At 41.9% G+C, this 15,372-nt stretch overlaps 1 protein-coding gene across 5 annotated transcripts in view; it reads right to left on the bottom strand.

Annotated features, from left to right (window-relative positions):
• Positions 1 to 2,876: 2,876 nt before the first annotated feature.
• The window catches only part of LOC119727319 (ALX homeobox protein 1-like), a 56,390-nt gene continuing 43,894 nt past the window's right edge, over positions 2,877 to 15,372 (bottom strand). Inside the window, exons 3-5 of one of the 5 annotated variants that reach the window (XM_038199184.1) lie at positions 9,315 to 9,446; positions 8,590 to 8,643; positions 2,877 to 6,696 (exon numbers count right to left, since the gene is read on the bottom strand). In XM_038199184.1, coding sequence (XP_038055112.1) covers positions 6,277 to 6,696; positions 8,590 to 8,643; positions 9,315 to 9,446 — 606 coding nt within the window. In that variant the 3' untranslated portion in view covers positions 2,877 to 6,276. Of the gene's footprint in view, positions 6,697 to 8,589; positions 8,644 to 9,136; positions 9,447 to 15,372 lie in introns of all 5 variants that reach the window. The other 4 variants (XM_038199177.1, XM_038199196.1, XM_038199190.1 and 1 more) reach the window with 4 other exon arrangements.

Below are 15,372 nucleotides of genomic sequence, written 5' to 3'. Positions count from 1 at the left end.
TCTTTATAAACAGTTGTTCTATGCATGTACCGAGTTTCATAATTTTTCGTGACTCGATGGTCACTGAGAGATGGTCAAAATAGCCGGCCCTTTTAGGGTTAAACGAAATACGCTTTCTTCGGAATCAGCCTAGAAGACTCTGTTAAGATTGTCTTTAGCCTGTTTAATTCACAGTTGTTGGCGTTGCAAACAGTCTTCACAGTCCCAAAGCTATTTTGAAACCCTGGTCTCGTAAAAGTAATGATTTTGTTACTGGACTATATAATTGTTTGCCAGAGGTCGACCGTAAGTTGACAGTGGCATCTTCGAGGCACCGGCAAAGTGTTGGTGGCACACTACTCTCATACATGCATCTTCTAACTCTTGGTGGCAGCAGATGAATTTATAACTATTCTCACTGTTTGTGCAAATTGCATACTGTGAACGCTCGCGTTGATTAAAAAAAAATGATAATATTAGGGCCTTCGGGGATATTGAGGCACCAGGCGCGGATCCGGGGGGGGGGGGGGAGTCGAGCCTTGGTTTTAATGCTAAAGGCGAATTTCCGTATTCATGAGCAAAATTATGATGTCATTTCAGGCAGAAACCTCAATGTTACGGCTAATTCAGCACCCGAAAAGTTACCAGAATTTGGGATATTTCGCTGTCGTAACTTTTTCTTTTCTTTGGTGATCCGTTGTTGTGTCAGTACATGGCAATATATATAGCCGATGACCAAACACACTTTTATTTCAATAAGCAAATTTTAGGGTTCACAATTTGAACAGAAAACCCATAAACTGAACTGTGTCCTAGTTCCTGAAATGACATCACAGCAACAGCGCCTTAGCTGTACGGAAAAGCATTGAACATTTTTAAATGTTCAAAGAAGTGCACTTTTCAATCAAATTAAAACAAAAAGGGATGTCAAATGTTACCATGCATTTAGAGGATTAGAAATTTGCACAAGATATATTCACTTCATGGACCCTTGAATACGCATGCGCGAAGCATAACGTGGTTGCAATCATATATCATGTGATTTGAGATAACTTTATACCATTTACATTTCGAAAGGAATTCGAATCGCCACAGAAGCATGGTGGGTGAACCATAGTGTCTTCTGAATAAACCACAGCCCGTAGGTTCGCATTTTGTTGAACTCCATTTCCCCAAATTTTCTTTCTAAAAGTTATGTTAAATCAAGTCATGCTGATCAATGAAATAAATGTCAACTTTCTCACCGGATTTATGGCTCTGGAAAATTAAAGCACGAGAACCTTTTCGCTTTAGCTCGTACCCCCTGCCCTGCAAACTGGACGCTGGGATACTCTGATGAATTCACGCTCCGATTGGTTGGATTTACGTGACCAGTGACCTGCGCGTCATCAAGGTCATGACTCTGCAAGTTTTGAAACGGCCGTGACGACTGATTCATTACTCTTTTATTCCAGTTTACAGATTTTTTTCACTGAAAAGCGCAATAATGTAGGAAATTCTGTAAAACTTATCTGTGTTGTAACTTTACAATTCCCGTCACTTGCTCAGGCTCCGTTTCGAATCACGAACGGTCGGATTGCATAATGCGACGCTCAAAATTTTGTCCACATGGTCCGCTGTGAAACAGAAATCACATCCGGTATGGAACGTGTGCATTTCTATGGGCGGTTTTCGGATAGCATTTGCACACATTGTCTAACTGCGGTCTTGAACAGCTGCAGCCAGATGCTTTATACATAGGTCATAGGTCATTTCCTTCACAAGATTCTGTGAAGCTCATCAGAGTATTCCAGCGTCCTGTTTGCAGGGCGGGGGGTACGAGCGAACTTTCCGCTGACAACTTACGCATAGCCAGTGACTATACTTGGTTGCAGAAAAATATGTATTTACCCCCGCGTCACCAGTTCAACGAAACTACATGTATATACATATACGAGAGTTTGAAGAAATTAGAGATCACCAGGCCTTGGATAGTGCAGTGGGTGCTACGGCCGACGAGCACAGTACTGCATATAACGGTTTTTTTTAATGCACCAAGGTACAGTGCAAGGCGACATGAATCTCTGATTACTATTTACCTAAACTCCGTTAATATTAGCACTTTATTTTCCACTAAGAAAACATTGCTTTGTGTGGTGCATGGTGAAGTCTTTGAGCAGTGCCTGGACCACTATTGCCAAGTGAGGGCGCTATTGCCACGTGACAGTTTGCTGTACTCCGAGGATTTATACACGGTTAACATTACATTTTGAAGTCTTTGAGTCAATTATTGTGGAAATTACAAGAACACGTTGCTAACTTTCGCCAGTACAATCCATCTTCTATATGCTATTTTTGCACTGAAAAGCACATTAAGGTTTCCTGATGCCCTGAAAATCACGCTGGTCGTTTGAAAATATCATTAATTGGTGGCAAAAAATCTCAAAAAGCTAAAGGTCACCCTATGGAAGTAGTTATCTGCACGCACGCCTGATTATTGAAAAATGAAAGTTTATGGATCTTTGTTTTTAATTCACTCTTTAATCATCTTAATATTGTGGAACAATAAATTATGCTTGATGTAAATATGAAGGATTGTTGTTCTCTCGCATTGCATTTTGTTTGGTGTAGGTATAGAGTGGTGCATACATCATTATTCATTCATATTTATTTCCACTTAATCGTTTTGAAGGGAAACGGTTTAAACAATAATTTAGATAACAGGATAAGATTAAGCGGTGGGCTTCTCCAAAAAGCAAGCTTGTCGTAATATTAGTAGCGAACCCCTCCCCACCCCCATACCCTCGAAAAGCAGCCCAGTATACTTTTTAAAGTACAAACAAAACCGCAAACTCTTTTTTGCCAATTACAAAATATGCAAATAAAGAGAGTAGGTGACTCCAGTTTTTTTTTCCAGGTCGAGGAGTACTGTTTTATTATCTCGTCTCCACAATTTGGTATATATACAAAAAAAGCTTCAAATGTTGTACACACTCGCCCTGATTGTTACATCTACAATTATTTATTCATACATTATGCCCCAGGCGAATTTAACAATGAAATTAAGCACATGTTCAAACAAGTGGGGTTTTTTTCTGTTGCTTCTGATGGTAATGAATCACATTCTCTGGTTTGGTATTATTGTTGAACTAGTGTAGGCCATTATTTACAGAAAGAATGCCAGTGAAGTGCGTTTACTGTATTCCGTTTCACAAGCACAACTTACTCTTGGGTATCCCAAAAATTCAACACTATGGGATTCGCCCTGCACTGACGTATTTATAAACACTGTATACTCAGCCAATCTCGGCAAGCTCGGTGGTCGAGTGGTAGGACGTCTGCACTAAGCAGGAGGTCGTGGGTTCGAGTCCCACCCAAGTAAGCTTGTAAATTTCTTCCGCAAGCCCTCGGACAACACTGAGCATAAGTGTACGTCACTGAAGGGCAAAACCCCGATGTTGAATTTACATTTCCCCGACGCAAAACTCCATCCTTTGAATCCTCCAAAATGGTTTTTAATTGACAAAACTGAAATTTAATGAAACCGTGGGTTTAGTCTTCAGATTTGGCTTCATGCTTGGGTCTAGTTCCCTGACGAGGGAGAAACAGGCTCAGTGTTGGGTTGTTTGGGTTATCTGCACATCACGGCATTGATGCCAAATGTGAGTATAATGTCCTTCTGGCTGGAGTATCAAAAACTCATACCTCTCTGGTTCTTACGCAGACAAAGCCGAACCTGGGGACGAAGACCAAGTTTAGAAAACCTGATCATGACAGTTTGCTGTTTTCTTGTTCAGGTTAATTAGAGCGCCCTCTTGCGGTTGTCTTTTCGAATTTAGATTCGCGCATGCGTGTCACAGTTACTTTCGTCGTTCACTAGCTTTGAACAAGACAGTCTTTCACTGCGTATAATAATCACGAGAATGAATTTCTAAATGTCATAAGGTGACATTAAACCAATAACAAAAATCGGAAAAACAACAAGTGACGGCGCTCTGCCACTATGAGTCAGGTGAGAAAAGGGCTGGTATGTGTCACACACAATTACACAAAATCATGCAGGTTATAAAATCTTCCCTTGTGTCCATAGATTATCATGTGTTCGAACACAGAATTAACAGGTGTGAACGTTGTGATTACCGGATTCTATTGACCTTCAGCCAGCTTATACTCTCAAATTATAGTAACCATTGTCACAGAAGCTTTACAAATGTGCAAAATTTGTGGAAATGACCTTCCTGAAGAGCAGCAAAGGTCACTTGAATGAGTCACGTGATTTCCTAACAATTTCTAAATTAGAAAGTTCATTGTTTGCGGCATCAAACACGGGCTTGGGATATTGGAATCTAATGTACATGCACGATGCGGCCATATTATTTTCAGATGCAGTCCAGAATTATCAATTTTACGTCATATTCAAGCTATTATTTACACAAAAAAGTACAGCCTTTAATAACTGCCAAAAAACTCCCTGAAATACGTAATGCTGTTCCATTAACCCTCTTTTTGTAAGGATTTTTTTCTTTCTAAAACGTCTATCACCTCTAACTAACAGCTCCTTGTTCTACACAACAGTATTCAAAGTACGACTTTAACAGTAATTAAAACAGCTTTGCTTTCTGTTACCCGATAACTAAACTTGGTTTTTAAGATTTGTCGATGTTCAAGTTTGTCTATAATCTTTTTCCCGACGGCAGAAGTACAAGTGAGATACACAAAACACAGTTCACACAGTGAATGCTATCTTCTACAGATGTTTATGTTTTGGGCCTGAAGTCATGGACGTTTAGGACGGTTATTGTAGACATAAATACAGTGTTTGGCAATATTGTCCACAAGTGTTTTTTTTTGTGGTGAATTTCCACCGTTATGGCATTCTACAACAAATTATCCTAATGGTCCCATTTTTTTCGACTTGGCGGCAGTCTTCTTCGAGATGAAAATGCACTCACTTTGTAAGAAAAGGTCTGTGATTTCTAGACTTGTAATCTGTGCCTGCACTACATATAAGTCTGAACTCGTAATGTAAAATTTCAAGTGTTTGTCGGTAGTTCATTTGCAACCCTTGTGATGTTCTATCTCTATTTGAAGTCTACACTAACGCGTAATCCATTTCTCCTCAATTTGGCAAGCACAATAGCTGGTTGGCTGAAACATGTCACCATCTAGACGGTAATAAATACTTGTGTATAAAACACGACATACACGGTATCTATTAAAACCGAGGGGTGAACTCGAGTCAGAAATAAAATAAGAAAAAAAAAACTTATCTTTTTCTTTCGGTCCAAAACTGAATTCTGTACAAATGCACTACATCACAATTATTATACACCACAGTAGGCCCTATACTAAACATTAAATTCAAATCTATATAAAACAAAGTAAAGAACCGTTATACTCTATCAACCTGGTCCATGGACAAATGTACAGCAAAACCGCAAATTAAGGATACTAAGAAAACACATCCAGAAAAAATTCAAGATAACAGAAATATTTATCTATAAATATTCTTCATCTTATAATTATAATGAATATTACAGCTTCTTGTATTTGTGTCAACCACTCAACGTTTCGTTTTTCCCAGAGAACGTTCCAGCGTGCGCTAAAGCTTTATACGGTCTGACCCTTCGCTCTCTTTTGGTTGTACACAGGTGTTATTTTCCCATCGCCCTTAAAATCGTTCTGAGGAAAAACCGGATGCAGTGGGACGGTGGGAATCACAACCACGGCAAAGAAAGTCTTGATCTCATCGTGTACGAGACTAAGTTTCCTGTAATAACCAGAATCATTTAGATCTCTCAATGATGGTTTTGTATCTATAAGGACGCTCATTACAATCAGGCCTTATTGCAACGTCCATTTTGGCACCCTATCGGCAAGCAGCTAATAGATGTTTAGCTGAGTGAACTTTAGAACATTGCTAATCGGGTCTGATTATGACAAGAGCCCCTACCATACCATTCTGGGATTCACACCGCGTTAATTGAGTTGCAGGCTCCGATGTGGGAGCACGATGTGGATCTGGCACCCTGACTCAAATGTGACGGTCAAAGAAGAGCACAAGCATGCCTCGATCGACGAATCAGAATTCGCAGCCGTGATTCCACAGAAGGGCCGAAGCGTACTCTCTGAGGTAAACCATCTCCACTCGATCCCACTTCTGACACCAAAGGTACCCTTTTGCTTGTCCAACGTACGCTGTGATTGACATGGCGTCCAGTACTAGGTCCCGGTGGGACCAGCGCAATCAGCAGCATCTCCAGTGCCGATGCTGTTCACAAGAAGTTCATAAAATTCATCTCTTTAGTTGTATGAGTTCTAGGAGTATCCGTTCATCATTCCCACCACCGTGCTATGCTCCTTCGCTCTCAGTCTCAGTGCAGCTATACTGTTTGTTCTCCGGTCGCCGCCTTCTTGCCCACAATGCATGGCTCCCGTGTCCGTGTACTGTCCGTTGAAGGTGTTCATGTTCTGCGCCTGCGCCTGCGCCGCCGCGGCGTGGGACATGAACTGTGCGGCCGCGTTGTTGCCGGCTGCGGCCGCGATGGGACTGGTGGCCTGGCTGAGCTGGTTGAGCTGGTTGAGCTGATTCTGGTTAGTAACGCCCATAAAACTGGGAAGGTTGGACTGGGGTGCCATACACGAGTTGTGGGGGGACTGCTGCATCTGCATAGGCGCGGGATTCATGGTTGATGTCAGAGGTGAAGACATGTTGTGTCCCCATGGAGACGGCTGCATCTGGACAAAAAAAAAAGAGAAAAAAAATGCGATACTTAGCATGATTTGTATCATACAAAGCTGGTGTAGGTCACAAAATCAAGGCCCTCAACAAACAAAATCGTACATTGAGGGCGCTGTAAATAAAAGGCGCCCTCTGTAGTTTGAAGAGGACTGCCTTACAGGTTTTTTTTCTTAATATCTGAGATGATGTGTCTATCGGACAAAGCGAACGAGTTTCAGCCATTATGATTCACATTTTATAAAATATACTTTTCAAATAAAACAGTGGTTGAAAAGCTTGGCCGATGCGACTTTCACATCCTTTTCATAATGGGAAAGTTTGAATGCTATATTATAGAAAGTTTGATCTCTTTTCTCTAAATCAAAGAAATCCTGCAATAAATCTTTTGTCTGCATCCTTGTACATAATACCTGAAACTCTTCAAATAAGGTAACTTCATCACATTTACAGCCTTAACTGACCAATCACAATGCTTGTTAAAACAACTGCGTGCGACCATTGAATTGGCGGCATTTGATTGGTTAACGGTTAGCTGTTTAATTGAATTCAAGCTCAGTTTTCAAGGAATTTAAGAAAACGGATACAATTTTTGGAATGATTTGTTTTTTAATCATTCATTGTGATTCGTCGTTATGGCTTTGGTGAGACCTTAACATGCAATAGCATAAGTGCAAAATCAGTGACCATGAGACAAAAGATAGTACGTCATCAGCTGAAGGACCAATCGGAGTCAACATTGCTTGAATTCGTGCTTATGACTATTCATACATTTCAGCTGCTGGTTATTGGGTATTCGTTATCAGGACGTTCTATCTATCATCCCCTATGCTAATAGGTGATGTGACCACTGCCCTCAGATCTTCTAGTTTTGTTTCTTTTCTCTTTTCTTTTCTTCCACAATACACAGGACGTAATTAATTACACTTCGAAGCACGCGGCACTGAGAAACTCCAGAATTGGAACAAAGGGAGTAAATTCTTTCAAATAATATAAACAAAATTAAAGTTAAAAAAAATCATTCCAGTCTTTGTATCTACAGAATAATATTGTAAATACTTTCTCTCCGTCAACGATTTATCGGAGTTGTAATTTTTTTGGGACTGAAGATACCTTTATCAATGTGCGCCTGGAACTCTAATATGATGGAATTCTTTAGGTTGAAACAGCGCCACCTAGAGTCAGAGAGAGACGAATTTCAGCCCACCCCTCTTTTCAAGTTTCGAAGCTATTGTGACAAGAGATCGCCGCCATTGCATAATTACTTCAGGCATAAAATCGAGATCACAGAAGGATGGAAACTTCTAATGACATGAGCTTGATTTGAAGAAAAGACAAAGGCTCCAATCTATAGTAGTTGAATGCCGGTGATCATGATCACCATCAGACAAAAGTCACATCATCTATAGGCACTCAAGCACGTCAGGGAACCCGACTGGAAAACCAAAAGGAATTTCTCTGCGATCATGCAAGAAAATGCAAACACAAATCGGCTCAAGGCAGGCTCCTTGACTTGATAAAAAATGAAATAAATCAACTCAGAGAAAAAGAAAGAGCATGAGATAAACATGCAGCCATGCAATTGAAACTGATTCTGCCCAAACTTTAGGGACGAACGTAAAACACTTTTTGATGCAACCATGGTGCAAAAAACAACATTTCACAGCCGCAGTATTCGCACCACCATGCAATAATCATGAACATTGGGTACAAAAAAAAAAAAATCTGCCTCACTTTAAAAATTCATGGCTTTAAAAAAACAACTTTGTGTTGAAATAAGTGTCCAAGGAAAAAAAGCGGGGATTTTTTTTTAGCCACACACACGCAAAAAACGTTCATGGATAGGTGGTAGGTTGGTTTCTGATGAAAAAAAAAAAAATAGTTTCTCGTACCTTTTCGCAATGAAAATTCCGAACCCACTGTCCCATTAGTCCATAATCTGCATGCTTTGAACGAGAAACAAGGAAAGATAAAAAACAAAGGTGTGTGAATTTTATATCAATCTGAATGAGATACTTTGTTTAATTTTTTTTAATGATTATAATAGTTCATTGGTAAAGTGTTACAGCAACACACACCCTTGAAAGAACCCTGATTCTTTTGGTATGCATTTTCTCAAAATAGTTTCAGTGGGGTTTAGAAAGGAAATTGGGATATCTCTACTTTGTACGTTTTCCCAACACTTAACAAAAACTTTACTTATTAAACTGCATATCTTTTTGAAGATATTTTTAGAGTGTTTGACTACACGTCGCTTACTTGCGCCTCTAGTGTACTGTAACTAAACTCAACGAAAAAAAGAACTCATTCTCTTCAACTAAACGAAAAGAGAAAAAAGAAAGAAATATGCTTGACCCCAAAAGCCTGCAGGCAATATGGCGGGCTCAAGAGTCCGACGATGCGTGTTTGTGTTGGAAGAAGAGAAAAGTCGAAACTAACTAGTTACCATTGGCGACTGGCTATCAACAGCGCCCTCTCCCGCCTGCCCGGAGGCCAGCTTGCGCGTGTCAAATTCCCGCCGCAGGTTTTGCAGGTTTCTGCAAATGCGGAGCATGGCGCCCTCTACGGGGGCCGGTGGCTGAGTGATGTCGCCCACGTGGAAGCCGGGGGGACTCACCTGTGAGTAGGCGTCGGGGCGGGGGGCGATCGGCATTTCGTAGCCCCCGCCGGGCCCGATTCCACGCATGCCCTGCAGCTGCTGGAAGCGCTCCCGTTTCCTCCACTTGGCGCGCCGATTCTGGAACCAAACCTGGGTTGCGAGAAAAACAAAAACAAAAACTAGAGTTTTATTCTACAGTTATACAGTGACCAGTCATAGACCAAGCCTACAGTTTCAAATTAACATCGAAGACGAGGCTCCCAGTGTTGACCCGCTTCGGTACAGTGCAAATCTTCCCTTTCTCAATTCACGCCACAAAAGAGAGCATGGGGCCTCGGTTTGGACGCTGATTTTTTTTTTTATACAAGTCTACTCCCGCTGCGGATTTGGAAAGCTTAATTAGTGAAAAACCTAAACACAACTTGACTTTACTATGGTGTCAATCCTCAATCGGGACATGAATCATACAGTATATTAAGTATATTCGAATCGAAATAAAAGTACCAAGTCGCAATTCACTTCGGCTCTAGCTCATTGTGGCATAATAGCGCCCTCTCGCGTTGTATGCCGCCATTTGAGACTGTATAAATAGTACAGCGCCACCATTCATCTGGCAGCATACAACTTTGTTACGAACGAAACACAAAGGAAAGAGAACAATTTTTTTATGAATATAAAGAGGGACACAAGTATGATCTGCTCTGGGAAAAACAGACGTAAAACAATCCTTTGAGTCATATTCACAAATTCGAAGGCCGTGAAATATTCTGCATTTTACAGTTATAGTCGTCATGCTTTGGAAAGAAATAGCACAAAAACGATAACAAGGCAAATAACGCCCAACTTCTCAGTACCTACTTGAAGTTACTCTGAATTATCTGAAAAACAAAAATAAAACAATAAACAAAGTAGTACGCATTTTGCCACTTTGTTTGACGGGAAGTTTTGCATGTTAACACACTGGATGTCTATATGGTCGCTTGTCGACGACCGTACATATTGGCCAATTAAAACAAGGAAACCAATGAAACCAGGGTGTCTTTCTTGAAAAAAAATGGCACTACTCGGATGTGAAAGTTTCCAGACTGAAACTGGCTATCGAAAAGTTAGTCATGCGTCTGTGATGTCTGTTCTTTTGTGCGTGTCTCGGATGCTCGGACAATCTTTGTTGTGGACGAGTTTTGGCCGTGGACTGCAGTGAGCGAAGGGAGGAAAAATAGTTCGATGAACAGCTGGCCGCAGCTGTCGGGTGGGCATCGACATGTAACCATGAAAATGACAAGTTGTCTCGGTACACCACACGATGACAGCTCAATGAAGGAAATACAAGACATAAAACTACAAATAAGAAAACTTCCATAGCCAATAATATCCCTTCACAAACGATGTGTACCCCCACCCTAGCTCCACCTGTTGTAGCACATCATACGCCCGTCTCAGATCTAGACAAGAAAAAAGAGGCAAGTCTCGAGTTACATCAGTCCGGGAGATGAAACGAACAAAAAATCTCGATAGTAACCCGGCCAGCAGCGCGGCCGTCGTGCCGGGTCCATGGGTTCGTTCGCCGCTCGGTACGGGCGGGCGAGGAGGTCAGTTTACGCTGACTGTTCGCTCCCCGTGGAGCGGGCCACAGCGTTGGAATCTGCACGAATGGGAAAGGTTCCAGCTCCCGTGACCACGGTGGGCCTGATGAGAAATAAAGTCGGGCAGGAGACTATTTTTATCGCTTGTTATTCCACAATTGGATGTCAATCTAATTAGATCTACGGAACAGCAATGTCTTAGTTAACGGACTGAAAAAAAAGAATATGATGAAATTTGTTTCGGTTTGATAAACTGTCAAGGCCTGGGCCTAAAAACGTCAAGTACCAGTGCATGATTATGACGCAAACAATAGAGCGAGCTTACGTATGCGAAAAAAAATGTGACGTCATCAGCTTCTATATGGTTTATCAGGTCAGGCAGTGACCTTTTGCATAACCGATTTTGTTTTCTTTACATTAAGTTTTCAGACGTTTTGACTTTATGGGGGGCGTTGTTACACTTACAGTGTGAGCAAGGAATTTCTATGTTGTAACCAATGCCCCCAAACGGTTGTATACCAACTGTTTTCCCGGGGTCCGCTTCAACCTCGGTCTCAATGACCACAGTTGTAATACGCGAGGATTAAAAGCCACGGGGACGACGTTGATACATTGTAAACAATAATGGGTGAAACACTGTTGGGCAATATAATTTTACCCAACATTGGTTTGAAATTACCCAATTTGGGTAAAACAATTCCAACAACAGGAAACAAATTGAGTTTAACCTGTTGATATGTTGACCAACGTTGGTCTACATATCAACCCATTTTGCCCAACGTGTTTACAGTGAAAGGGGTACTGTGAACCTGTTATTTCAATGACGATGTTACATCCTACTTCCAATGAGATCTGCGCGGGTAGAAATGCCACGGTCGAACATGAAGTTTGTGGTCATTTTCGAAATCCCGGTTCCGTCTTAAGCTCCGGTTTCATCGGAATACTTTACAAGCCTCAAGTCACGGAAGTAAAAAATCTTGGATGCCGCAGCTGGTAGACGAAACTCAGATTTCGAAAACTCCCTGCATGAAACCGCTACCCCAACGATGATGAATGTGCATGTTTTATGACTGAAGGTTATTCACTTGTTCGAGCAAACCCTATACTAGGCTCTGATGTTCAAACCCCCACCACGGTGCCCCGATAAGACAGGCGACTTCCCCCACTGAACCAATAAGGATTTCCCGGAGATCAACTTGCTGCCTATCATCTTCACACTCCATTAAGACGTGAAAGGGGGCCTCAGCTGCAACCCGGGATTCTGTAAGACGTAAAGAAAAGATCACGGCAGGACCGCGAAAATTTCTCAGTCATTTTGTGCTTTTAGCATCGTCCAAAAGTTCTCAATGTGATCCCGTACTTTGTAGTTCCACGTTTACGAAGTAAACGAATGACAAAGAGCAGTGGACACAATGATGCCCACTTGTCGCCCTTCGCATCTCGTAAATGCAACGTCGAGGAGTCATGAAAACTTTTTCACTGCCATTTTGTGTATGTGAACACAAAATGGATATAGATTCATATTATTTTAGATACATTTATAGATATAGATACATCTGTATAGATATATCACAAAACTTTCTCAAAGTAATTAGAAACTTGGCAGTTTGCTGCATTGAAAAGTAACCGAGCGACCCAACACCACTGGGCACTATTTGTAATAGTTTTCTGTTGTCGCTTTTCTGGTAAATCGAATTGTAATGAGGCCAATTTAAGAGGGTTGGGAAAAAATGCGGTTTTGAAATAATTTTCCGTGAAAAGTGGTTTGCCAAACTGTACACGTGGTTCAAGGTCTGCTGTGGTAGACTTGTCATGTGGTTAATCGGCAGACAAACATTGAAGATTGAGTACTCGTGATTTTACCATAGGGCAAGAATTTGACACATGAAAAAAATGTCGACTGAACTCATTGTGCGTGTCGGGAAGTTATCGTTCTTTGTAAACCACGCTGTCCATCCATCACGCTATATGCGAGGCCGCAGCCTTGCCCAAGACTCACGGACGCCTGTTCTATCCAGCGACTTCCGATGACCGCCTTACCCTCTCGGAGACGCTGCTCTGACGTCATCGATGGGCAGAGATGCTTCCCCCTCCCTCTTCTTTTCCTCCATCCCTCGATAAACAAATGAGTCACCCCCACTCGGCTGCTGATTCACGCGGGATGTTATCGGTGGAAGATTCCACGCGTTCGTGTTCTGAGGGAGGTCGAGGGATGAACAGTGTCCTTTTTAAAAGACGATGGAATTAATTAATAGCGCCTAACGTCTACGGAAGGAAGGTGATTGGAGTATTCTGGAGTCCAAGTTTTTCAGTGTAAATGAGTGGTTTTTTTTGGGTCAAAAAATGATTCAACGACAATCACGCATATCATCGATCACAAGGAGGTAGTTTTGTTTCCTTGAGCGGATAATGATGTTTACAAATTTGGAAATTCGAACAGCGATAAATTCGAACAGCGATAAAAAAAAAGGAATTCACTTTTCGCTATTCAAAAGAGAGATTTGTGTACTTTGCTGTACACAAATGATTTATGTCCATTTCAACTGACTCCGAAAGTAACAATGATAGGCCTACGCAAAATAAAACAATACAGAGAATTTGTTTCCCAAGCGCGATATAGAGTACGGCAGATAGGTGATGGGATTGTGTATTTGATGATACAAGCATGGCGTTTGTGCAAGATGTTTTAGAAACAGTTGTTATGTCATGTGTGTTTCATAAGTTTCAATAACCGTGCAACTTTATCACTTTTTTTTCAAATGGCTATATCACAATTTGAAAATAAATAACATTTTATAATCCACCACTTAGGAACGACTTCATTGCAGTTCAAAAGAGTTATTGCCCAATCAATTTTAAAAAATGACCTGCCGTGAAAATTAACTTCTAGATCTGTAGCGTACAAATGACTCCCACCGAAGCAAATAACAACACCACATCAACAAATTTATCACCTTGTCAAATTCACAAGAATCGCTTTATTGATCGGAATAAATCTCACAAAACCGCGGATTTTTTTTTTCTTTTCTAAATCCCTTTGTATAGTTTCGGAAGGTTGTAAAGTTAATCTGGCTTTGAGCGGAGCCGGAGGAGAGTTATGGGCCGTTAGGGAGCGATTCGGGCCCCGCCGAGCCACCTGGGGACGGGCCGCTTGAGGGGCGAAAGACCGCGCGGAGAAGGCAGTCCAAGGCGAGATGGTGGCGGCAAGAAGACAGAAATCGTTAAAAAAAGAGACCAGCTGGACTCGTAACGCCAGGGTGTTTACAGATCTAGGGTCTTTGAGGAAGGAATCTGAGGGACACTTATCATTCACCTCCTTCAGAATTATATTTTCTTGGTTTGGAAGTATTTTTTGAAAACTGATGAATTCAAAAATCGCATGGGACACTTCCGTATGGTCTCATGGTTAAAAATCAAGACGGAACACCATAGTTGCAGAGAAAGCATCCTTACATTTACGTCCTGATTGCCTTTTTTCGAGGGGGGGGTCAGGTTGAGCAAAGTACATGTTTATGGACGATGCATACCACATTCAATATCGTATAATATTCCAATATGTGCATGGTTTGACGTTGGGTTACACAAATCGTTTCCTTTACGCTGGGAAGAAAAAAAACGAAGCCAAAAAGGTGTGGAGATACCAGGTTTACAGCAGACGACTGTGGAAGATTTGTGGCTCATTCGAGACCCTCCCGGTGCCGCAATAGCCGTCCTTGTGCCGGAGGTCGGACAGATAGGGTGGCGGTGTGGGGCCATAGATCGCTACCAGGCCTCACCTGTAGTTTAATCAATCAAAATGAAGATTGCACATCCTTTTTTTTCGAGGATGGAGGGGGGGGGGGGGCAAATAGTGCATGTATCTAGGCTGATCGGGATTTGGATTAACTTCACTACGAGCATTTACCTACGACAAACTGATTCACACAGACGCCTGCAGATATCTGGCTGTTTTCATTAAGCTGTTTAATCAGTCAGCTACAGACCCGATCTTATGTCGAGGGGTTTTTGGGGGTCATGTGAATTGTGGGTCATGTAGCTCGGCGGTCGAGTTTGAACATGACGTGAAAGATGAGTACATGTATTCTGCACGTGCATCGAATGACCTTTGAGTTTTATGGGATCTATATGACTCAACAAGAAACACCCGAGCGAGTGGGACCAAACTAAGAAAAGGCTTGGTCGATCGACTGGGTGATCTGGTACCGATCTTGGCATCACCAGTCAGGCCCAATTAGTAATCGGTCGTAACACTGACTTCAAACACTAATTCGATTTGCCCTTGCTCCGTCAGTACCAAAACCCTGGGCTCACTCACAGCCCCTGTGCACGATAATCTGTGCCGTGTCTGTCAAAAGAAAAGCCTGGGACACCGTGGCATTTTATCCCCGTCCCCTGCCCCCTGCTCCCCTGTCCCCCGTCCCCCTTCCCAGGCCCGTCAAGACCAGTTTCCGTTGGTCTTGATCTTTTGGGGGCAGCCTGACTGAGAGGGGATC

The sequence above is a fragment of the Patiria miniata genome, unplaced genomic scaffold (assembly GCF_015706575.1).
Source record: "Patiria miniata isolate m_02_andy unplaced genomic scaffold, ASM1570657v1 HiC_scaffold_1, whole genome shotgun sequence".
Classification (NCBI taxonomy): domain Eukaryota; kingdom Metazoa; phylum Echinodermata; class Asteroidea; order Valvatida; family Asterinidae; genus Patiria; species Patiria miniata.
The sequence above is the reverse complement of the archived record's forward strand: the minus strand, read 5'-3'. Positions and strand labels throughout refer to the sequence as shown.